Consider the following 26,762-nt stretch of genomic DNA (forward strand, 5'->3'; position numbering starts at 1 on the left):
CTGTAAGGTCTACGCCGGTTGTATTCGGAGCATGTGACAAATTAGATTTGATTTAATTTATTTTTCTATGTCAATATATATTTGTTGTCAATGTTTTTGCGTCAAACTAGTGGCAGTCGTGAAAAAAGTCAATACTCATGACGAGTTGCAGAGGTAATTGAAAATAATGGCATTGTTGTTTTGACACTTTTTTCATTAATTCGGCTATTTTCTCTTGAACCATACGGTCTATCTACTAGAAACTCATGGACACAGATATAAAGAATTAATATTATATATGTACATGTTTTAAAAGTTATTAAAAAGTATAAGTTACCAACGTTCCAATAATTAACAGAAAACCTATGGCAATCAACCAAAATTCCAGTAACTTGGGGTGGCAGGGTAGCCTAGTGGTTAGAGTGTTGGACTAGTAACCGAAAGGTTGCAAGTTCAAATCCCCGATTTGAACTTGCCCCTGAACAGGCAGTTAACCCACTGTTCCTAGGCCGTCATTGTTCTTAACTGATATAGGAAAAAAAAAAAAAAACTTTGGTCAATTACTGGTAGCTTTGCAGCCATGCCATTGGTGTTGGATTTTTCAGAATGGTAATGGTAAATGGTAAAATTTTGCAATAAACAAGATGCAGATGCTCAAGCTATTTTCCAATCCATGTACTACGGCTGCACTGAGAACAGTAACAGAGAACACAATGGGATACGATACCATGAATCAGTTAAGTTTGCTGTAATGAAGATAAACATGAATTAAACTGCTAATAAGGACTTTTAAAGAAATCAGCCATCAATTTGTGGAACGATTTTCAAGATTTTAGTTTGCACAAATTAATATGCACATTTTACGAGCAGCAGTGCATTTCCATCAAACTGGCTTCTTGCAAATCAAAGGCTGCGCACACAAAAATCACTTTGTCATATAACTTTTCATTCACAGAATAAAAAAACTGAAATTCTATGCGTTTCCATCCCACTTTTAACTCTATTGATGGTTTTGGTGCAAAAAGTCTGTGATAATGCAACAAACTGCAGTAGGAACTATTTCAAACGTGCTGACTCTGGTCTTGACATGCGCTTTAGCCAACAGCTCAAAGATACAGGGCAGAGGGAGGCCTACATAAGAACAGGATAATTAGTATTTGTCAATTGGCAGGCAAGCATCGATCATAATGTCACCAGCTTACCAATTAACACTCGATCTACTGGTGCACTTTCACCACCCTGTGTAGTTCATCATAACTTATTTTATCTGAAGCCTACTAAACTGTGCATGCTTCTTCAAGTCGAGGTAGTGGGAGGACCACATAACATAGCATCGTATGACTGCAAATTTAACTCAATATGGTGGTAATTATATCAGCAATTGCCCAAGAAATAGTTCCCACTGCAATTTGTCGCATTATCTAACCACTGACAAAAAATTGATTGGCCCTTCTCTAGCCAATTTTGTTTTGTCGACGTTTAGGAAATGTACTGCCAATTTGAGAGTTGTAATCTGGCCTGTCATGATTTTTTTTTATCTGACAGGTACGTTATTTGCATAATTGGATGGAAACCTGGTTTATGCCAAAGACTTTCCTTACCTCTTGATTGGCTATATTGAGCTTGGCAGAAAGCTCCTTCTTCAGGTTGTCCAGTTGCTGTTGGAGACAGTTCTTCTGCTCCTCCAATGAGAGTCGCCGAATCTCAAACTCCTGCCCCATTTCCTAAAGAGACGGTCAATACCCAGATGAGTTTGAGATGCAACAAAGAAGCTTAACTTTGCATGGTGCACTGGTTTTCTTAAAAGGATACTGGAGGGAGATTAAATGCATCATCGTGCAAACCAGTGATTTAGCTGATCTCACATTGATAACGGACAGCTGCAACTTTCTTCGTCTAGGTTTTATATTCCCGCCCCCAGTGAAATAACAACCTATCAAGAGCACTGGAAATCATAATGCTGATGAATGTAAAATAATTTAAGAATATAGGACTAGTAGGTCTATATTTCATTAAAACCTTTCATAAAAAATGGCAAGTTAATATAATATGTGCCATTTTAAATAACTTTATTAGACTACATTTTCATTTAATAAAAATTATAGATTATATAACTCAATCCCGCACTGAGACTGCTGTTTAAAGAAAACTTAAAATTTGCCTGACAGTCATTGACATTTCTGTGCTTAACTTGAGGGACAGGTCGCAGTGGTGGGTAGTATATGGGGCTTTGGTGACAAAACGGATGGCACTGTGATAGACAGCATCCAATTTGTTGAGTAGAGTGTTGGAGGCTATTTTGTAAATGACATCACAGAAGTAGAGGATCGGTAGGATGGTCAGTTTTACGGGGGAAGGATGCTTTGTTGCGAAATAGGAAGACAATTTACTTTTGGATTGGAGATGCTTACTGTGAGTCTGGAAGGAGAGTTTACAGTCTCACCAGACACCTAGGTATTTGTAGTTGTCCACATATTTTAAGTCAAAACCGTCCAGAGTAGCGATGCTGGCTAAACAAGTATTCCACTAGGATTTTGCTTGTGCTTAGCTCCATTATCCAGAAAAACTTCCCAGTAATAAATGATTACAAGCATACCCATAACATGATGCAGCCACCACTATGCTTGAAAATATGGAGAGTGGTACTCAGTAATATGTTGTATTGGATTTGCCCCAATCAAAACACTTTGTATTCAGGACAAAAACAGAATTGCTTTGCCACATTTTTTGCAGTATTACTTTAGTGCTTTGTTACAAATAGGATGCATGTCTTGGAAGATTTATATTCTGAACAGGCTTCCTTAATTTCACTCTGTCAATTATAATTACTGTTCCCCGAAGGAGGGAATCGAGGTACAAGATACATGACAAGGCCAATAAAATCCACCCCTCGCTGGATGCCCCTGCCTTCCACAGGTGATAAGCGTGAGGCTTGGATTCATACCCCTCTTCACCGAGCCCAGGAACCTGTGGGGCCAAATGTTACGTTCGCTTTCAGTCAGTCAACAAGCCGACCCCAACAGATACTAAATGAAATGGCCCATGGCAGACCACCAAGACCTGACCACTGCAGATGCGGTAGTCTGGATATTGCACACACAGTGCACTGCCTAGTGACTTACTTATGTCCCAGCTGTAAGAATACTGTGTGCTATACTGGGAGCAGTGTCATCCAAATGATTAACCTCACAAAAGTGTGTGGTGATGCCCAACTCTCCGCAGCACAAATATCTCCTATAGTAAATCCTTTAAACAATGCCCAAGATACTGCCAGACCCCTGGTAGAGTGGGAACGAACACTGCTAGGTAACCCTTGCTGCTAAATGTCAGAGAGAGAGCCTCCACAATCCAGGGGGAAAGACGCTGCTTAAAGAGTGCCCTGCCGTGAGCTGGATTAGCAAAACAGGCAAAAAGTTGGTCACATAAACAGATATCCCGGCTCCGCTCAATGTACGTGTGGACACAGGGCATGTTACCTCTGTTGCTTTTCAGAAGCAAAAGGAGGAGACGAAAAGGGAAATTGCTCAAAAGCTAAGGACCTGTAGGACATACCCATGACTTTCGGGGCAAAGGCCACATTTGAACGCAACGCCGCCTTATAGTCGCCCGGGTCAAACTGAGAACAGGAAGGGTGTATGGATAACGCATGGAGGTCCCCAACACATTTAGCAGAGGCCAAAGCCATGAGCAGGGAGGTTTTGTAGGAGAAGATCTTCAGATCTACTGACTCCAGAGGCTTAAAGGGAGCTGCACACAGTGCCTCCAAAACCAGCACCAAGTCCCATGTGGGTGCAATAGGTTTAGGACCGCCCCCGGTGAGGTTCCGTCAATTCCCACCAGACAGCGGCAATGTACACTTTTAAAATTAAAAACACTTGAAAAGCTCCTGTAGGAACACAGAGCACTGAAAAGGAACAAGTGCTATATCTTGGCACCAGAGCACAAACGTTTGCCACTTATATGCATAAAACCCTCTCGTGGAGGACGCCCTTGCAGACTGAATGGTAGCAATAACATAAGGCAGTAAACCTCTAGCCATCAGGCACATAGGAACCAAATCTCTCACCTGACTTGCCAAACCTGCCCATGTGCCTGGGACAACAGGTCCCTGCGCAATGGGAGTATCCACAGGTCCCCGCCCAAAAGGTGAATGTTCTCTGTGAACCAAGACTGCCTGGGCCAACGGGGGGCCATAAGAATCAATGGTAAGTCCTCCTGGCGCACCCCCTCCAAGATGGGCTGAATCAGAACCACTGACAGAAACACAGAAAGGAGGGTCCGAGGCCACTGGTGGCCCAGAGCATCCGGTCCCAACGGGGCAATCGGGTTCATCATCAAGAAAAATAGATGCGTTTTCTCACAATGCATAAAGATCTATGTCGGCCCTGACGAAAAATGTCCCATACCTGGGAGAGCCTCAACTCCTAAAAGAGAGGGTCTCACCTGCTTAAAAAAATCTGAGTTGAGGCAACCGGGGACGTGTCACCCAAAGTGAAAGCGAGCCAAGGTTAGGAGGGAGAGAGAGAGTGAGTCTCTCCCTATCTGTTGATGCACGGCACCACTGACATAGTCGGTTATGACTAGAACAAGCGGTCCAACAAAAACAGGGGGAAGCTCCAGATAATGTGGTTAATAGACATGCAGGGTGTGCCACACCAGTATCCATACCCGCCAAATTGAGCTGCCTTCGTACAGCGTCTGTTGTGATCACCTTGCCCCTGACAACTCAGCCCCTGACAATAGCAGAGAATCTCACCACTGGGCCATGGCCCGTAGGCCTGACAGGGACACCCAAAGTGACAGACTTAGGCTGCAGTACATGTCCAGGGCAGTATGAACAATAGCCCCAAGGGAACAACTACCATCACAGAAGCCATCATCCCCAGTAGACATAGGCACTGGCGAAAATGCAGTGCGTGACCCAGCCAAAATGTGGCGAAGCAGAGCCGGAACCCGGGCACCCTCTATTGGGATAGAAAAGTGTGATACATGAATGAGTCTAGCTCGAGACCCAGAAACGGAATGCGCTGAGCTGGAGTCAGACAGCTCTTTTTCTGGTTTCTTATGAAGCCTAGAGAGATTAAATAGAAGATAGTAGCATGGATGTGTGTAACACTTACTTGGTTCTTCTTCCATTTCCACCAGTCTTGACAACTGTGTGTCTGAACATGGAGAAGGAACACTTTTCATCAAACTCACATATGGCAGACTTTTAACACCTGTGAAACACTGTGGAACTCGGTTTACAGTATGTGCCAAGGTTTGCCTAAAGCAGAGAAGTACCCCGATTGGCCTTGTCACTTGGGGATACTATTGTCACTAGAAGCCCCACTCAGTTTAGTGGTAAGATGAGTTCTGGTAACCAGCTGGACCGCACCCATTAAAAATAGACTCAAGGAAGAAAAAGAGGTTACCCTACCGATCAGTCATAGGCAATGTCGACAAAGTGCCTTGTAATCTAGTTGGAAATGGGACAGAAAAATGAACCCGTTCTGTTGTACTAGACAGGTGATTTGTAATTGAATCTAATTCCTAGGAATGAAAAGCGTTGAGCTGGAGACAAACATTTGGGGGCTCATATGAACCACAGAGATTGTATGGGATAACAGCGTGGTCGTGTCCAACCCTGATCATTCCCTCGACTCTGCTACCAACAACTAATCGCCTAGAGAGCCCATAACCTGTATCACTAGACACCTCATTAGGGAATAGTGAGCTACAGGTAGGAATGAGACACCTATGGGGGAGGAGCGCCACCTTGTGGACAGTGACCCAATTTGTCACTCTGACCCTGGGGAGATTGATATACCCCTTTGAACTCGGTGGAACACGGGGTAACAGAGGGGGCAGCATTAAACATGGACAAGCTTCCAACTTACACTGAGTGTACAAACAGGAACACATTCCTAATATTGAGTTGCACCCCCATTCGCCCTTAGAACAGCCTCAATTCGTCAGGGAGTCTTATGGCTTGGGGGTAGAAGGTAATAATAAGCCTTTTGGACCTGGCACTCCGGTACTGCTTGCCATGCGGTAGCAGAAAGAACAGTCTATGACTAGGGTTGCTGGAGTCTGACAATTTTTAGGGCCTTCCTCTGACATAGAGGTCCTGGATGGCAGGAAGCTTGGCCCCAGTGATGTACTGGGCCGTACGCACTACCCTCTGTAGTGCCTTGCGGCCTTGCCAGTCAGGATGCTCGCGATCGTGCAGCTGTAGAACTTCTTGAGGATTTGAGGACCCATGCCAAATCTTTTCAGTCTCCTGAGGGGGAATAGGATTTGTCGTGCCCTCTTCACGACTGTCTTGGTGTGTTTGGACCGTGATAATTTGTTGGTGATGTAGAAACCAAGGAACTTGAAGCTCTCAACCTGCTCCACAACAGCCCCGTCAATGAGAATTAGCGTGCTCCGTCCTCCTTTTCCTGTAGTCCACAATCATCTCCTTTGTCTTGATCACATTGAGGGAGAGGTTGTTATCCTGGCACCACACGGCCAGGACTCGGACCTCCTCCCTATAGGCTGTCTCATCGTTGTTGGTGATCAGGCCTACCACTGTTGTGTCATCGGCAAACTGATTGATGGTGTTGGGAGTCGTGCCTGGCCATGCAGTCATGAGTGAACCGGGAGTACAGGAGGAGACTGAGTACGCACCCGTGTTGGGGGCCCCGTGTTGAGGATCAGCGTGGTAGATGTGTAGTTACCTACCCTTACCACCTGTGGGCAGCCAATCAGGAAGACCAGGATCCAGTTGCAGAGGGAGGTATTTAGTCCCAGGGTCCTTAGCTTAGTGATGAGCTTTGAGGGCACTATGGTGTTGAACGCTGAGCTATAGTCAATGAAAAGCATTCTCACATAGGTGTTCTTTTTGTCCAGGTGGGAAAAGGAAGTGTGGAGTGCAATAGAGGTTGCAATATCTGTGGATCTGTTTGGGCGGTATGCAAACTGGAGTGGGTCTAGGGTTTCTGGGATAATGGTGTTGATGTAGTCATTTAGGCTGGTTACCTTAGTGTTCTTGGGCACAGGGACTATGGTGGTCTGCTTGAAACATGTTAGTATTACAGTATTCACCTGGTCAGTCCATGTCATGGAAAGAGCAGGTGTTCCCTAATGGTTTTTACACTCAGGGTACGTTGTGCTTCCATGAGACTGCATAGCCTTCATGAAGCCCGGCCTCTTTACGGGCACAGGGGGCTCTAGCAATGGCTGACGTAGTACCCATACCAAAACCCCTTGATCCGGGGTCATAGTTAGAAGGGATCCTAACTCTTTTCCTAACCTTAACCTAATTCTCCTAACCTGCTATGTTAATTATCCTAACCTGCTCCGTAAGTTCTCCTAACCTGCTATGAAACCTCAAATCTTATGTAAATTTGACAAAAGCTGGATGATCTGCATGATCTCACTGCAGGGGTTACCCCAGTCAAGTGCTCGATGGGCTGCTTCTTTATCGGAGGTGGACGCGACCCCGTTTCCTTAACTCCCTCCAACTCCCGGAACTGAAAATAGGAATAGGGTTGCCATAACGCTGGGGAATTTTGAGTAAGTTCCACTCGCTGGAAGTTACGCATGCTAACCAACGTTAGCTAGGAGGCTTTTTAGCATAAGATATACTAGCTAGCCTCTTTGACCGCAGCACAGTCCATTTAGAAAAACCAAGTGACATTTATACTACATATACTTAACAAGAGGGCTACCTCACCATGGAGAGGCAGGAATAGCTAGTAATTGCTAGCTCGCCACGCTAAGCAGAGCTCGTGTAGCTAGCCCAGTCTCGAAAGTCCACATAGGACTGGATCACTAAGACTCTTCATAAACAAGTCTGGGAAGAGAGGCAAGCGGTACTTGACCGACGCAGACACAGGTGGCAGGGGGAACCCACCAAACCTGGTCGCCCTCTACGAGAAGCATCCCGTAAAAGGCAACAGAGCGCACAGGAGTGGGTTGGGCGCAGGCAGCTACCGCATACCCTACAACCAGGCAGACAAGATATTTCCTCTGACCACACAATCCATCTCCACTTCCTGCACCTCGGTCCCAGCCCAGGTACCGACATCCAGGAAAGGAAAGTCGCCATCGGTAATTCCAAGCATACTCAATTATGCTACACGTCTTTCCAGGGAGTTTGTACGCAGTACGTGGCAATGTACAAACGCACTGGTTCGAGTGTGCTCCAAGCTGAGACAAACTACACATAGATTCTATCTTTCAGAGAAATGCTACAGTTGAAGTCGGTAGTTTACATACACTTAGTATTGGAGTCATTAAAACTTGTTTATCAACCTCTCCACAAATTTCTTGTTAACAAACTATAGTTTTGGCAAGTCGGTTAGGACATCTACTTTGTGCATGACAAGTAATTTTTCCAACAATTGTTCAGAGATTATTTCACTTATAATTCCCTGTATCACAATTCCAGTGGGTCAGAAGTTGACATACACTAAGTTGACTGTGCCTTTAAACAGCTTGGACAATTCCCGAAAATGATGTCATGGCTTTAGAAGCTTCTAACTGGCTAATTGACATAATTTGAGTCAATTGCAGGTGTACCTGTGGATGTACTTAAAGGCCTACCTTTCATACTCAGTGCCTTTTTGCTTGACATCATGGGAAAATCTAAAGAAATCAGCCAAGATAAAAAATTGTAGACCTCAACAAGTCTGGTTCATCCCTGGGAGCAATTTCCAAACGCCTGAAGGTACCACGTTCATCTGTACAAACAATAGTACAAAGTATAAACACCATGGGACCAACTCAGCCGTCATACCGCTCAGGAAGGAGACGCATTCTGTCTCCTAGAGACTAACGTACTTTGGTGTAAAGAGTGCAACTCAATCCCAGAACAACAGCAAAGGACCTTGTAAAGATGCTAGAGGAAACCGGTACAAAAGTATGTATATCCACAGTAAAACGAGTCCTATTTCGACAACCTGAAAGGCCACTCAGCAAGGAAGAAGCCACTGCTCAAAAACCACCATAAAAATTCAACATCTCAAGACATCAGTCAGGAAGTTAAAGCTTGGTTGCAAATGGGTCTTCCAAGTGGACAATGACCCCAAACATACTTCCAAAGTTGGGGCAAAATGGCTTCAGGACAACAAAGTCAAGGTATTGGAGTGGCCATCACAAAGCCCTGACCTCAATCCTATAGAAAATGTGTGGGCAGAACTGAAAAATCGTGTGCGAGCAAGGAGGCCTTACAAACCTGACACAGTTACACCTACTTTGTCAGGAGGAATGGGCCAAAATTCACCCAACTTATTGTGGGAAGCTTGTGGAAGGCTACTCTAAACATTTGACCCAAGTTAAACAATTTAAAGGCAATGCTACCAAATACTAATTTAGTGTACGTAAACTTCTGACCCATTGGGAATGTGATGAAAGAAATAAAAGCTGAAATCATTCTCTACTATTATTCTGACATTTCACATTCTAAAAAAAAAAGTGGTGATCCTAGCTGACCTAAGACAGGGAATTTTTACCCTGATTAAATGTCAGGAACTGTGAAAAACTGAGTTTACATGTATTTGGCAAAGGTGTATGTAAACTTCCAACTTCAACTGTATATCCGCATGACAGGGGGCATGATAAGAAATCTTATGAGAACAAGTACAACCTTTAGCACAAATGTTCAGGGGGTGAGCAGGCTCTACCACTATGGGGGAATTTAGTTGGAGCAACATACGACAGTCTCGTTTTCCAATTGTTTGTTTTAGTACCGTGAATCGTTCCCGTTCACATCAAGGTAAAGAGGGGAATAATTGAAGGAATGAATCCATGCCTCATGCCTATCACCTGTGGAAGGTGGAGTTTCCAGCGAGGTGCGGATTTCATTGGCCTTGTCATTAGTGATTGTAGATCCTTCAACCAAAGAGTGAACTACAAAGTCATTGATCCATCCTCAGCTCTCTTCTACTATAGCCATTTAACTGTTTCTAAGTCACCATTTGTCTCATGTCTTCCTGCCCGGCAACTGAGTTAGGAAAGACGCCTGTATCTTTGTAATGACTGGGTGTATTGATACACAACCAAAGTGTATTAATAACTTCACCATGCTCAAAGGGATATTCAATGTCTGCTTTTTTTTATACCCATCTACCAGTAAGGGCATCTTATATGCGAGGTATTGGAAAACCTCCCTGGTCTTTGTGGTTGAATCTGTGTTGGAAATTCACTGCTCGACTGAGGGACGACCTTACAGATAATTGTATGTGTGGTGTACAGACATGAGGTAGTCATTCAAAAATGATGTTAAACACTATTATTGCACACAGAATGAATCCATGCAACTTATGTGACTTGTGTAGCAAGTTTTTGCTCCTGAACTTATTTAGGCTTGCCATAACAAACGGGTTGACTACTTAGACTCAAAGCATTTCAGCTTTTCATTTTTAATACATTTGTAAACATTTTGAAAAACATAATTTAACTTTGACAGTATTGTGTGTAGGCCAGTGACAAAAAACCCTCAATTTAATAAATTTTAAATTCAGACTAACACAACAAAATTTGGAAAAAGTCAAGGTTTGTGAATACTTTCTGAAGGCACTATATGTAGGCTTGGGGGTGTATTTAATTCACTCTATTTATGCTACACTCTGTGCACACACACACACTCTGTGCACACACATTGTATATGAATATATGTATAGATACTGGGCTTGAGTGTGTGTGTGCACAGAGTGTAGCATAAATTGAGTGTATTAAATAGTGTGTAAACAACAGTGTGTAGGGCAGTGTGTGTGCATGATACTCACAGCCATCAATAGATTATTCTCCTTCTCTGCAGCGTTCTGTGCACTCTCCTGCGTCGCCCTGTGTTTCTCCGACAGCTCCTCTAGTGCCTGTGCCTGGGCCTCTTTGAATCTCACACCCTCCTCTTCGTATTTGCCCCTCAGCCTCGCTAGCTCCTTCTCATAGCCCTGCCTCTCCTCGCGAAGGGACTTGGGAAGGGGGAGGGGGGGGAATAGCCAAGATTTATTTCACACCCTGGCAGATCCGAAGGGCCATAGATACATGAAACATTTACACGTGATGGCTGTAATGAAACAAACCACAGTTGAAATCTAATAGATCAATTATCTGGTCTGACTAACACTGCTCTAGCTCTAGAGCAGATGGGCTACTTTCATCTTAGCACAGCAGTTTCTGCAGTGTTACTAATGGAACCCAATGGTTCTTAAAATCAATATGTTGATGTTTTAAAATCCGCTAAAGAAATTATAAACTATGTATACTACATGACCAAAAGTATGTGGACACCTGCACTAGGCAGTCCCCTTCTGTAAGGTTGTGTGGCCTACCACTTCGCGGCTGAGCCATTGTTTCTCCTTGCACTTACAGTTGACCGGGAAGTTCTAGAAGGGTAGAAATTTGACAAACTGACTTGTTGCCACGTTGAAAGTCACTGAGCTCTTCAGTAAGGCCTTTCTACTGCCAATGTTTGTCTATGGAGTTGGCATGGCTGTGTGCTTTATTTTATACACCTGTCAGCAACGGCTGTGGTGTAGTCGAAATAGCTGAATCCGCTCATTTGAAGGGGTGTCCACATACATTTGTATATATACTAAGCTATATGGAAGGTGATAAGGTTATACCAAGGATAATTTTGTATAACATTTTAGCTATTTGGTTTTACATTTTAAGACCCCTTGAAGTATAAAAAAATACTAAAAACTATAAGCCCATACAAACGCATTGAATAACAGATTCCCTACATGGTACAACTGATCGTCCCCAAAACAATCTAAAGGAAGTTTGTTCTGAAGAGTCTGTCCAATATCAGAGATATAAGAAAGATCAGGAAACATTTATTTGTATTGAATGTACAGTATTTAACTGCTTAGTTTTTGGCAGCAAACAGTCTCCATACACAGTATACGTTACTTCCATTCATTTTTTCAACTGGTACAGGGGGGACGAGTCTCACCTTTCCATATTAGTGTGTAGCCAAACTGTCCGGACACTACAGACAGAAGTTGGCAGATCGGCTGTACCAACTTCAGACCACGCTTGTGGTGGTCATACAGCAAAACAGAAAACATGATCGTGTTTGTGAGAGTCTCATCTTTCCATATAGGGGTCATAATAGGCCAAACCGTTCGGACACGACAAACAATTGTGAGACCGATATTCAGGATGTCTGATGGTCTGACTAACACTGCTCTAGCTCTGTCACCTTTAAACGCAGATGCGTAAGTGCGGCATCGGTGGATGCAGAAGATTGAGACACATCCAATACAAAACTGATATCTCTAGCTTAAACTGAAAAAAGTGTATTATGTTAATTAGATTTCCATGGGGCCGCGGAAATCGACTATGGGGATTTAAACATAAGATAGAAGGGCTAACCTTCTTCACTAAACTTCCCCAGTTGTTTTGATCTACTGTGAAGCTTGAGATGTTTCAGTGTATTTGGCACAGCATCAATATCTACAATGAGTATTACATAATAAGAGAAGGGTTGAGATATAGAACTCTTCTGTTTTGTACCAGCTCCCTGGCGGGTACTTGCCTGAGGGAACAGCTAACCTAGAAAGCATGCATACGTTCTGAAAACATTGGCATCATCGAAAACAGAATTGCACAGTTATATAAATATGGGCAGCTAACAACCTTTTCCAATGCCATGCCAATCAATATACAGTACCAGTCAAAATTTGGGACACAAAAACTCATTCAAGGGTTTTTCCTTATTTTTACTATTTTCTACATTGTAGAGTAGTAGTGAAGACATCAACACTAGGAAATAACACATTTGGAATCATGTAGTGACCAAAGAAAGTGTTAAACGAATCTAAATATATTTTATATTTGAGATTCTTCAATGTAGCCACCCTTTGCCTTGATGACAGCTTTGCACACTCTTGGCATTGCCTCAACCAGCTTCATGAGTTAGTCACCTGGAATGCATTTCAATTAACAGGTGTGCCTTGTTAAAAGTTCATTTGTGGAATTTATTTCCTTCTTAATGCGTTTCAGCCAATAAATTGTGTTGTGACAAGGTAGGGGTCGTATACAGAAGATATCCCTAATTGGTAAAAGACCAAGTCCATATTATGGCAAGAACCGTTCAAATAAGCAAAGAGAAACAGTTCATCATTACTTTAAAACATGAAGATCAATCAATCCGTTAAATATCAAGAACTTTTCAAGTTCAAGTTTTGACTGGTACTGTACATAATGTTTTTTGCCAAATATGTTGGCCAAACAAATGCTTGCTATCTGTGAAACTTCCCACTGTTTTCCCAGTGTCCGGCTCTACTAAACACTGAGACACTAGGAGAAGCGAAATATAATATTCAGCACATCTTATAAACTGAGAGAAGTTGAATACCTGCTCCAGTGAGAGGACCTGATGTTTGTGCTGCTCGTCAGTGGCCTGGCTCTGGTTGAGCACCCTCTCCCTCTCCTCCTCCAGCCTGAGGATCTTCTCCCTCAGGCGGCTCTGCTCCAAGTCCAGGTCCCTGATAGTGGCCTCGTGGCTCATATGGGTGGCCTGTAGAGAGCCTATCTGACCTGGAGGCACACATGCAAAACAAGCAGATGGTGAGGGTGTGAAGGGTAATGGCAGAAAGGCAAGTTAAATGGGCAATGCTTTCATATCAGACACTGAACATCTGTTCTGTCAGAATATTCAAGTGGGATGAACACTCAGCCAGCACTCAAAAGTCCATGAAGTGCCCTTACGGTTAAAATCTCACTGTAAAGTGCTAAGTTAGCTTAAAAGTAAAATAAAATAATGCATTTTTCCCAACAATATCTTACTGCTTTTAATGCATGAGTTATTTATAGAACTGCATATAGAACTGCAAAGGGAAGTACAAAATGAGAAAGGACTTGGCACTGAGGGAGAATATAAAAAAAAGGATGATGAAACTAGCCTCGAATAACCCTCATCAATCTGCAAAACAAATTTTTCTCAAAAGGTAAAAGCACATAGCCCTACTTCGATAAAAAAATATTTTTTATTTAAAAAACGTATATAGGCCTACTTCTCTTTGGTAAAAAAAAAAAGATATGTTCTCTTATCTGACCAGACAAGCTTAGCCTTATTCGCAGCAGGAGATTAGTTTAATGGGGAGATGGGCTTAGGTAATTATGTACACGAGCACAAATCACCACATCCATAACTTAAGTCCCATCTGAATCTGCCATGTTGGTAATTTTTACATAGCAGGAGAGTAATAATTCCAGACGAAAAAAACAACTCCAAGGTCCTCTAAAATTGTTTAAATTGTTTTTTTCCCCTCATCAATCTCCACACAATACCCTATCAAGACATAAAAAACAGGCTTTTAGATTTTTTTGCAAATGTATTAAAAATAAAAAACAGAAAAAAAGTACATTTACATAAGTATGCAGACCGTTTATTCAGTACTTTTTGGGTTTCTCCCATTCTTCTCTGCAGATCCTCTGAAGCTCTATCAGGTTGGATGGGGAGTGTCGCTGCAAAGCTATTTCACGGTCTCTCAAAAGATGTTCGATCGGGTTCAAGTCCGGGCTCTGGCTGGGCCATTCAAGGATATTTAGAGACTTGTCCCAAAGCCACTCCTGCATTGTCTTGGCTGTGTGGAAGGTGAACCATTGCCACAGTCTGAGGTCCTGAGCACTCTGGAGCAGGTTTTCATCAAGGATCTCTCTGTACTTTGCTCCGTTCATCTTTCCCTCGATCCTGACTAGTCTCCCAGTCCCTGAAAAACATCCCCACAGCATAATGCTGCCACCACCTTGCTTCACTGTAGGGATGGTTCCAGGTTTCCTCCAGACGCGACGCTTGGCATTCAGGCCTAAAAGTTCAAACTTGGTTTCATCAGACCAGACATTCTTGTTTCACATGGTCTGACAGTGCTTTAGGTGCCTTTTGGCAAACTCCAAGCGGGCTGTCATGTGCCTTTTGATGAGGAGTGGCTTCCGTCTGGCCACTCTACCATAAAAACCTGATTGATGGAGGGCTGCAGAGAAGGGAGAACCTTCCAGAAGGGCAACCATCTCCACAGAGGAACTCTGGTCACTCTGATAGAGCTCCATCGGGTTCTTGGTCACCTCCCTGACCAAGGCCCTTCTCCCCAGATTGCTCAGTTTGGCCGGGTGGCCAGCTCAAGAAAGAGTCTTGCTGGTTCCAAACTTCTTCCATTTAAGAATGATGGAGGCCACTGTGTTCTTGGTGTCCTTCAATACTACAGACCTTTTTTGGTACCCTACCGCAGAATCTGTGCCTCCACACAATCCTGTCTCGGAGCTCTATGGACAATTCTTTGACCTCATGGTTTGTGCCCCTATTCAGTACAACACTTGCTGTTAATAGATTGCAAAGCAGCATTCCAACTGTGCTAAACTTAAATAACAAGTTCAAGTTCTCATCCATAGCCTAAAAACACATCTTCAGTGACCCAAGTTATATACTGTTCTCTCTGCTACCGCACGGCAAGTGGTACCGGAGCGCCAAGTCTAGGTCCAAAAGGCTCCTTAACAGCTTCTACCCCCAAGTCATAAGACTGCTGAACAATTCATCAAATGGCCACCAGATTATTTATATTGACACCCCCCCCCCTCTTTTTGTTTTTACACTGCTGCTACTCGCTGTTTATATCTATGCATAGTCACTTTACCCCCACCTACATGTACAAATTACCTTGACTAACCCGTACCCCCGCACATTGACTCGGTACCGGTACCCCCTGTACATAGCCTCATTATTGTTATTATGTTACTTTCATTTATTTGGTAAATATTTTCTTAACTCTTCTTGAACTGCACTGTGGGTTAAAGGGCTTGTAAAACGGTAAGGTTGTATTGTATTTGGCGCATGTGACGAATACAATTTGATTTGGTTTAGCTCACATCTGCAGGCTGGGGGTCAATTAGGATGTCTACCTCGGATTGCTGAAATAATGATTATGATCACACTTCCTCAATTCAAATAGACAAAGATGGTTTTGTATGGTTTAGAAACTTGGAAGCCAAGCTTGAGTTATCAGTGTAGACTGTTATCGCCAGGACATGTTGAAATATTTTCACACCTGGAATAAAAAAACGTCCAGGCAATTTATTGAAAAAAATATAGAATTACAAAGGGGCAGTTTGGAAAAATGAATCCCGTACGAATCGTCCTATGGAATAACAGACATTCTGGGGTAATAATTACATAACCAATGTTCTCTAGTAATACTAGTCCTGTGTGAATATGGAAGAAAATGAGCACACAAATAAACTGTGCGTTTTTTGTTTAATTAGGCCTAATCTTCTTTCATCAAAAAATAACATGTTTTCTTATCTGGTCAGACAACCTTATATTTCACTCTCCCCCCATATACCAGGAAAACGTACAGTTACAAACCTACAGGGAGTATCCAGCCAATTACCAATACATATTGAACATATTTAAAACAATTCAAAATACCAGAGATTAGATTTCTCTATCCAAACTCTCAAGCTAAATGGAGGTTTAATATCTCACTGGCTTTGTGGAGGATCTCAGTAGCCTGCTGCTGCACTCGATCTCGGCTCCCCTCCAGCTCATACTCTGTGTCCTTCAACTGCATCACCCAGATCTCCCCATCTTGGATGGCTTCCTCCAGCTGCTTGTGCAAGTTCTGAGATATCAGGTCAAGGAACAAAAACAAGAACGCATTAAAACTGTAGTTTAGTTTGTAGTACTGTAGTTTAGTTTGTAGACCCTTTTTTCAAATCTCAACTTTGAGGTCAAAAGTATTGCTGATTTTCATCCTTCCCATATAAATCAGTGATTATTTCACAGCTGGTAAATTGAAGATCTGGCCAATCAGTGACATGAATCAATCAACAAACTACCAGGGATAAAAGAGAACCATCAGTCATCATTGCGGCACAATCTGCATTTTTCATGCTGCAGGCAGGAGTTGATGGTCAGACCGATCTAAACTCATTATTCGATGCTTGAAGTTCAGTACCCTACTCTCCTCTCCTAGTTGGGCATGCGAGATAAAGTGTGCCAATATGTGTGGTCTCAATTAAATAGAGTAGACTATATGCATGGGCGGAGAAGCACAGGGCAGTTTAGTTAATTCCAAGGAAATTAACCTCTTAAATATGATTTGGCTATAGTTTATTACATTGTCTGGAAATAAATATTGATAACCCATTTATTTGTCTCTGCCTGCAAATCCTGCCGCTTCTACGTGTAGGCATTTATATACATGTACAACGAAACATACCGGAAACATACACAAACAGGGTTGCAGACACAAAACGGCACACATGAATATGCATGAGAATTTTACCTTAATGGTGCCCTCTGCATTGGTGAGGGAAGCCTGCAGCCTGTTGGTCTTGTCCCTGCTTTCTCTCGCCTCCTCCTGCGCCCTCTGCAGCTCAGCCCGGAGCTTTCCCAGTGTCCTCTGCAGCACTGCCTCCTGCACCTGGAACTCCTTCCTCAGCTCCACCTCCGTCCTCTTCCAGGCCAGCAGTTTCTCGGCGGTCAGCTGCTGTGTGCGCCTCATGGCTTCCAGTTCGCGTTCGTAGTAGCCCTGAGCCTTGGTGAGCTTGGCTTCGTATTCCTCCACCAGATGTACTTTGCCCTTGGTCAGCTCCTCCACTCGCTCCATGAGGGCCTCCACCTCAGCCCTGTGCAGCTCAGCCAGCTTCTCCTGATCCACGGTGGAGTTGGCGCTCTGGTTCTGCTGGCTGTGGAGCAGCTCCTGGACCTCTTGCCGGTGGGTGGTGCGTAGTTCGTCAATTGCCCTCCGCTTGTCCTGCTCGAACTGGGCCTGTGCCTGGCCAAAGGAGCGCAGCTTCTCCTCAAAGTCGCGGCGCATCTCCTCCACCTCGCGTGACATGGAGACCACGCGCTGCGTGTGTTGCGCCTCAGTACACAGCTGCGAGTCCTCCATGCGCTGGCGGTACATCTCAAATTCAGCCAGTGCCTGCCGCTTCATGTGCTCGTGCAGCTCCACAGACTCCTCCAACGATTGCAGATGGCGCTTCAGGTCAACCTCGTCGACCATCTTGCTCTTATACTGCATGATCTTGTCATGTGTCTCTGTCACAATGTGCTGCACTTCGTCCTCGTGGGCCTCCCGCAGTGACTCCATCTCGTCCTCATGCTCGTCGTTCTTCGTGTTGAGGGCGTAGATAACCTAGAGCAAAATGACAAGGAAGAGGAAAATGATGAGGATTGAGAAGAAGGATCCTCACAGCATCAAAAAGATTATAATGAATATCTAATCAGTTAGTAAATCATAGATGACACATAACTAACACATTAGGAAATTGTTCATTAAAAACAAAAGCTTTAGATACATTAGGTAGTTGTGGAATTTGAATTGTTAGATTACATGTTTGATATTGCTGCACTGTTGGAGCAAGAAGCACAAGCATTTCGCTTCACTCGCAATAACATCTGCATGTGACCAATACAATTTGATTTACAACAATGAACACACCCTTGTATATGCCTGTTTACCTCATCTATGATGTTGCTGGTGTGTGCAACATTCCTCACATGCACAGAAAAACTTGACACTAGTTTTACCAGACATACACTACATAACCAAAAGTATTTCGACACCTGATCGTCGAACATCTCATTCCAAAATCATGGGCATGAATAGGCAGTTGGTCACCCCTTTGCTGCTATACCGGCCTCCAATATTCTGGGAAGGCTTTCCACTAGATGTGGAATGAGATGTTGGACGAGCAGGTGTCCAAATACTTTAGTGTATGTAGTGTGTCTGGTAAAACTAGTGTCAAGTTTTTGAATACAAGCCAAATATGGAAAGACTAGGAAAAGATTATTCCCCTTTTTCAGCAGCTAAAGCAGTTGGAGTGGAGGGTTTCCACAATAATCAAACCCAAGTTCTCTATTATGTAAGATCTTAATGGTCAGTACTAACAAGGAAGCATGATTTTTGCCATTTGTATTCTTTTTGCAGAACGGTAAGGGATATAATTATCTGTATTGATTACCGTCACCAGGGTGGTATTTACAACACACCAAACAAAATAAAATGTACGGAAAATGGGAGGGACTACATTAACTTGTTCTTATTTCAAAACGTTTTCTGTTACAAAATGGTTTGTTGTGCACTAATGAATATGACCATGCCCTTCATCTATACAACCACAGGATGTCATGTAACGTGTACCCCACTGGCACTGGTTGAATGGCATCAGAACAATTGTCCTAATGATGCATTTAGAGAATTTGATCAGTAAAGATTTGGAGGATATGAAATGATATATTGTTACATAAATGTTCGCTTTAGTTGAATGCTTAGTCAAAGGCTACACAACATTATCTTAACAATTAAACAACAGAAAACAACCATGATAGCTGGTGTCAACTTGCCAAAGTCAGTCATCTGCTGTCATGACATATGGGTATGAGGATGTGCGGAGGAGGATACACCTCTTAATCCTTTCTACACTGGCTCAGGACATTCCCACTAGCCAAGCAAGCAGCTTGTTGGTGGGTGCTGCATTAAAAAAGCACTGTAAAGGGGTTACCAGGAATTTGACAGTAGTTTACAGGCAGCCCAGAGGCAGTTAAAGTCTGTATTTCATATTACAGTACACTTACTGTAATATAAATACAGTATCAAAGCAAGTACTGTGTAATGACACCAAGTACAATACTGTAAAATGTACTGTATTATACTGTAGAAAAAAAAGTTAATACTTTCGGAATGAACTAATGAAAAAATGGATGAATAAATTAATGAAATTTGTTGAGAGGAGGGGTTTATATTTCATAGTATTTTACTGTAATTAAAAGGGATTGGTGCAAGTAGTTTGGTTGGCTGCTAGGTAAAGTGTTAACAAACATTACAGAATATTAGGAGTTTTATGTCACTTGCACTTCTAGGGGCCATAACAAAGGCTTCCAAACTGGCAGCAACTACTGGGCAAAACAGACCAAAGGGACATGGCAAAATGCTAAACCATTTAAGGTTTAAGTCTTGCTGCCACTCCAATCTGTCCCCTACACATTTTAAATTGATGGAGAACTATAATCACATATGAGTTAAATTGGTATAGCATCCTCACTCACAGGAGTGACAAATATAGCCTCTTACAAGGCACACCCTAAAATATTTTTATGAGCCAGAAACAACAATACCATGCAGCCACTAGCGGCGCTCCAAAAAATTCGGTAAAGTACTGTATTCTGTGGAGTGGAATTACAGTACCATTCCAAATACAGCAAGTATTTTCCCACCCACAAAATTTTCCAATACACCATAATTTACAGTATGCTGCAGTAAAACGTTTCAGAGTATGTTACTTTTGATAATACAAAAAATGACTGTATAATTCACAATTTTTCATTACAATGAAGATGCCAATAACGACCAATATTTACACCAAATATTCTCCTGTTTTTACAGTACTTCCAAGTAATTTATTAGACTCAAAAGTTCTGTATATATGATGGAATTCCCCTTACTAATATATTGGTGTGTAGTATGTAGTATTTACAGTCTTCAGAAAGAATTTACACCTCTTGACTTTTTACACATTTTGTTATACAAAGTGGGATTAAACTTTATTTAATTGTCTTTTTTTTCTCAATGATCCACACACACACACAAATGTCAAACTGGGAAAAAAATTATATGGATTTAAAAAGAAAATAATGACAAATCAACCCCGATTCAATACATCTTAAAATCAGCAATTACAGCTACATGATTGGCAGTGATTACAACTGTGAGTGTTTTGGGGTACTGTAAGTATCTAAGAGCTTTGCATACCTGATTGTACAATATTTGCCCATTATTATTTTTTATTTCTTCAAGCTCTTTCAAGTTGGTTGTCGATCATTGCTAGATAGCCATTTTCAAGTCTTGCCATAGATTTTCAAGCCGATTTAAGTCAAAACTGTAACTAGGCTACTCAGGAACATTCAATGTAATTTTGGTAAGAAACTCCAGTGTATATGTGGCCTTGTGTTTTAGGTTATTGTCCTGCTGAAAGGTGAATTTGTCTCCCAGTGTCTGTTGGAAAGCCGACTAAACCAGGTTTTCCTCTATGATTCTGCCTGTGCTTAGCTGTATTACATTTATTTTTATCCTAAATAACTCCCTAGTCCTTGCCGATGACAAGCATACTCATAACATGATGCAGCCACCACTATGCTTGAAAATATGAAGAGTGGTACTCAGTGATGTGTTGTGTTTGCCCGAAATGTTGTTAAAACACTCAGTTTTCTCCTATCACAGCCATTAAACTCTGCAACTGTTTTAAAATCAACATTAGCCTCATGGTGAAATCCCTGAGCGGTGTCCTCCCTTTCCAGCAACTAAGTTAGGAAGGACTCAAGTAAATTTAGCTTTTCATTTTTAATTAATTAGTTACAAATTTTCACTTTGACATTATGGGGTAGTGTGTAGATCAGTTACACAAAATCTCCATTTAATAAATTTTACATTCAGGCTATAATACAACACATTTTGAAAAGTGTAAATACTTTGAAGGCTAGTAACAGAAAATCACAATTCAAAAGTAATATCCTGTCAGTTAAATGTTTTTTAGAGCATACTGTAGCTGACATTGAATGACTATATAAACCATACAGTATATAACAGACCATCTTTCAGGAATTATGTAAGACAATACATTTCCTGCTGTTCACAAATGTATCAGGCCTCAACAGAATTGCAGTGTTCCTAGGTGGCACAATAACATTGTATTGTATATTTCCTTAGCGATGAGTGACCACTCCAACAGGGACATTTAAATGCTTTTCTTCAGCATCAGAGAGTGTGATTTTCACTATAACAACGTAGCCTTTTTTTCACTATAACAACGTATCCTTTACTAAATTATTCTAATCATATCACAAAGACACTGTAGCCTAGGTGAATTTATAATTAATTACATAATTTCCATTGCCAGCAGGACAAATAAATGCATTGGCCTGGACTGTGACAGTTTTGCAAGACAACGTGCGCATCAACAAACCTTTGTCAGCTGTGCTATTTTCTTACTCATTTTCAGGTGCAGGTCTTGAGTATATTCCATCGTTAAACCTGCTTCGTAAAACATGTTCGATGAATTATATTTCCCTGTACTAGTAATAATACATGGATTGCCAGACGCGGAATTGTACAGTTGCTGCCAACCCGTTCCAGTCGCCATCTTCAGACACACGCTACTGTCACGACGGTCCAGCCAGAAAACGGTTCGTGTGAACCAGGTTAACTAATGTTTTGTAGTGGTTGTAGCATTGTCTTTTTGTTGTTTACCGGTGCGATATGAGTCGCAATCGCAGAATAGTGGTATACCTAGCGCAGACTGCAAAGAGCGCCAGATGGTCGTCGCTGCAGACCGCGGAACGGGGCGGGGTTAAATGTGGGCCGGGTTAACATTTAGCCCGGCCCGTCACAGCTGTTGTCATTGGTCAAACGATCGACTTCATCAGCATAACGGAATAACGCAACGGAATGCTCCGCAAGGTTGAAGGAATGTACACGGGCGTTGACGGAGGGTGTTCATTAGCAAACCGTGCCCGGAGGGTGTTCACGAGCAAACGGTGCCCGGAGGTTGTTCATGAGCAAGCGGTGGCGCGCGGTGATGTTCAATGGAAGGATGGAAAGCGGAGAGGGCGGGGACCTTTGTGTGGTGCGTGGGAGGCGGTGAAAAATATACACTTTTCCCAACTTTATGTAAATCACCATCGGCAACCGCTGGGTGATGACCAATCATATAAAGTTCCCATGACGAATTTGACGCTATGCTACCCAACCCAAGGCTGGAGACTTTCTTCAGCAAAGATGACTGACAAAAATACTAGGATGGAAGCAAATGTAAGTGACTATAACGTCCTAACGAATCATGCAAAAAAACGTAGAGGAATATGTTAGTTAATGTAGAGAGAAACGGTAATGCATCTTCTTTTGTCATGAAGTTAATTTACAAAAAATCACGATGTAGTAATCTAGCTGACTAGCTAACATTAGCCTGCTAGCTTTATGGGTGTTGTGACATGAGTATGTATGTAAATGAAAAATAATAATTGAGTATGAAATTGTAATTATGGTTGTTTTGTGGACTCCTGAAACAACCAGCAAACCAGGCTGTCGTCTTGTTAAACAGTGGATTTAAAGAATCTAGCTAGCTAAAGCATTTACTATTTATTATTATTTATTTACTAATATATATTTTTTAAACAGTACACTACACTTCCTATGCATCATGTAAATACTCTAAAACCGGTTCTTCTCACTATCTAATTTATTTCATCTGGATTGATCTGATAAACACAGGATAGGTTTAGTATTTCAAATAAAGACTTCGTTTTTGTATTTATTTAACCTTTATTTAACTAGGCAAGTCAGTTAAGAAATTATTATTTACAAGTTGAGTGAACTTTGGCCCATTCCTCCTGACAGAGCTGGTGCAACCGAGTCAGGTTTGTAGGCCTCTTTGCTCGCACACGCTTTTTCAGTTCTGCCCACAAATGTTCTATAGGATTGAGGTCAGGGCTTTGTGATAGCCACTCCAATACCTTGACTTTGTTGTCACTATGCCATTTTGCCACAACTTTGGAAGTATGCTTGGGGTCATTGTCCATTTGGAAGACCCATTTGCGACCAAGCTTTAACTTCCTGACTGATGTCTTGATGTTGCTTCAATATATCCACATCATTTTCCTTCTCATGATGCCATCAATTTTGTGAAGTGCACCAGTCCCTCCTGCAGCAAAGCACCCCCACAACATGCTGCCACCCCCGTGCTTCACGGTTGGGATGGTGTTCTTCAGCTTGCAAGCCTCCCCCTTTTTCCTCCAAAAATAACAAGGGTCATTATGGTCAAACAGTTCTATTTTTGTTTCATCAGACCAGAGGACATTTCTCCAAAAAGTACAATCTTTGTCCCCATGTGCAGTTGCAAACCGTAGTCTGGCTTTTTTACGGCGGTTTTGGAGTAGTGGCTTCTTTGCTGAGCGGCCTTTCGGGTTATGTCGATATAGGACTCGTTTTACTGTGGATAAAGATACTTTTGTACCTGTTTCCTCCAGCATCTTCACAAGGTCCTTTGCTGTTGTTCTGGGATTGATTTGCACTTCTCACACCAAAGTAAGTTAATCTCTAGGAGACAGAATGCGTCTCCTTCCTGAGCGGAATGATGGCTGCGTGGTCCCATGGTGTTTATACTTGCGTACTATTGTTTGTACAGATAAACGTGGTACCTTCAGGCATTTAGAAATTGTGGAGGTCTACAATTTTTTTCTGAGATCTTGGCTGATTTCTTTTCATTTTCCCATGATGTCGAGCAAAGAGGCACTGAGTTTGAAGGTAGGCCTTGAAATACATCCACAGGTACACCTCCAATTGACTCAAATTATGTCAATTAGCCTATCAGAAGCTTCTAAAGCCATGACATCATATTTTTAAATTTTACAAGTTATAAGTGAAATAATCTGTCTGTAAACAATTGTTGGAAAGATTGCTTGTATCACGCACAAAGTAGATATCCTAACCGACTTGCCAAAACTGTAGTTTGTTAACAAGAAATTTATGGAGGGATTGAAAAACAAGTTTTAATGACTCCAACCTAAGTGTATGTAAACTTCCGACTTCAACTGTGACTACAAGTTCAATCTGTACTTTAATGCACATCTGGTGTGCACTATAAAAACAGAGGAAGAAAGAGGTGGCTCCCGAATGGCGACATTGCATCTCAGCGCAAGAGACTGAGATGCAGTACCTGGTTCAAATCCAGGCTGCATCACATCCGGATTTGATTGGGAGTCCCATAGGGATGTGAAACAATTGGCCCAGCGTCGTCTGGGTTTGGCCGTCATTATAAATAAGAATTTGTTCTTTACTGACTTAACTGGTTAAATAATTATAAAAGACAACGGGAGAGAGGTAAGAGCAGGGAAGGCATCTCTCAGTTCATCACAATTCAATTCACATAATGGTGTCTCCAAACCAGACTTGGGCTCCCAGTCGGCCTGAAGGTTATTGTCACGTCCTGACCTTAGTTCCTTTTGTATGTCTCTATTTTAGTTTGGTCAGGGCGTGAGTTGGGGTGGGCATTCTATGTTTTGTTCAGTGTGTTAGATTTCTATGTGTTTGGCCTGGTATGGTTCCCAATCAGAGGCAGCTGTCAATTGTTGTCTGATTGAGAATCATACTTTGGCAGCCTGTTTTCCCACTATGGGTTGTGGGTAGTTGTTTTCTGTTTTGTGTGTGTTGCACCTTGCAGAACTGTTTGTTTTGTCGTGTTGTTTTTTGTTCAAGTATTTGTATTTATTAAAAGTATTATGAGTACTTACCACGCTGCACCTTGGTCCTCTTCTCCTTCTCCCGACGACAATCGTTACAGTTATCTTAAGAGCAGGTGACGGGACTTGGGGTTGGCATCCTCTCACTTCAAAACATACCTGCAGACGAGATATAATTTTTTTTAAACACAAAGCTTAAACATGCTAACATGTTTAAGCAGTCATAATCAGGAGGTGGACTACTGCATCTCTATCTGTATTTCAAAGTATATCATCTCTTTAATAATATTTCCTGTTGACCCAACCAAGTGACCTCTCACCTCTGATCATGCTGTGCCCTCTATGTAGCCAGTTCAGATGCGGCAGGGGTTCACCGACACAGCTGATATAACCTAGATGATTTAGGGAGAAGGGGAGAGACTTATTGAGAAAATAAGGTAGTTAAAGAGAATCTGTGTGTGGACTAACCTGGTGTCTTACCTATTTGTTTTATATACATTTTCTTATTCATTGCTTTACACTTGTGTGTATAAGGTAATTGTTGTGAAATTGTTAGGTTAGATTACTCGTTGGATATTACTGCATTGCCGGAACTAAAAGCACAAGCATTTCGCTACACTCGCATTAACATCTGCTAACCATGTGTATGTGACAAATAAAATTTGATTTGATTTATAGCGTAGTTATACAAATCATGAAGTGTCTTACTATTCTCCATGGTTGGCCCTCTTGCCTATTCTTTGAAGGTGGAAGGAGCCACAGTTATACACCTGAGTCTGCTTACTTCACAACACAATCCATCAATCAGATTGATACATGAGTGTGTAGGTGTGGATTATAGGGTGTCTAATTGTTCAAAAAAAAATCTATATGGGTGGCTTAAAACAGCCTCTTTTGTTTTTGTACAGACATCACAACCTTACCTGAGAAGTAGAAATCAAAAGGAGAGAAACTGGGAATTTAATAAATGCAGTTGACGTAGCTAAGTAAATGGAAGAATACTCTTATTGCAATGTGAATGGCTCTTAAAAGAGCCTTTGGTTGTGCATAGTGTAGTCTATGGTGTTGCCAGGGAACAGCACCCTCTTCGAAGAAGTAGAAGGTGCAGATCTCACATTTTCCCATAATTTTTACCCTAATTATTAATTGACATAATAATAACAACTGGCGTCAACAGACACGGTTGCCCTGTTGCTAACTCCTTGTCAGCTTTGCAGTATTTTGTTTGTTGAGTGTTATTTCTTGCATTATTTGCTCAGAACGTTTCTAGTATTATTACCTACAGCTGAAAATAACTTTTGGATATTATATCGGTGATCACTCACCAGAAATGTGTTTTAGAAGTTCAACTTCCCTGACCTGGATCCTTTGTTTGAACTTCCTGAGGCAGCCCCATTAATTCCCGGTGCTACACCAAAATGTTGAAGAGGGAGGAGAAGTTAGGTTCTTGTCAGACTCAGGCAGCGAGCAAACCATCCACCGCTTCTGAGTATATTACTCGCTAAAGTTCAGTCCTTGGACAATAAAGTAGACAAGCTCAGGGCGAGGATCTCCTCCAGAGAGACATAAGGGA

The 26,762-nt window shown here is 42.1% G+C and overlaps 1 protein-coding gene across 1 annotated transcript in view; it reads right to left on the reverse strand.

The window, feature by feature from the left end:
* The window catches only part of fam184aa (family with sequence similarity 184 member Aa), a 91,931-nt gene extending 66,593 nt beyond the window's left edge, over nt 1-25,338 (reverse strand). Inside the window, exons 1-6 of the mRNA XM_036963531.2 lie at nt 25,241-25,338; nt 17,238-18,092; nt 16,436-16,571; nt 13,313-13,494; nt 10,734-10,919; nt 1,581-1,703 (exon numbers count right to left, since the gene is read on the reverse strand). Of these exons, the coding sequence (XP_036819426.1) occupies nt 1,581-1,703; nt 10,734-10,919; nt 13,313-13,494; nt 16,436-16,571; nt 17,238-18,047 (1,437 nt within the window). The 5' untranslated portion in view covers nt 18,048-18,092; nt 25,241-25,338. The remainder of the gene's footprint in view (nt 1-1,580; nt 1,704-10,733; nt 10,920-13,312; nt 13,495-16,435; nt 16,572-17,237; nt 18,093-25,240) is intronic.
* Nucleotides 25,339-26,762: the final 1,424 nt, after the last annotated feature.

The sequence above is a fragment of the Oncorhynchus mykiss genome, chromosome 26 (genome assembly GCF_057628025.1).
Source record: "Oncorhynchus mykiss isolate SJ-2025 chromosome 26, ASM5762802v1, whole genome shotgun sequence".
In the NCBI taxonomy this organism is placed as follows: Eukaryota; Metazoa; Chordata; class Actinopteri; order Salmoniformes; family Salmonidae; genus Oncorhynchus; species Oncorhynchus mykiss.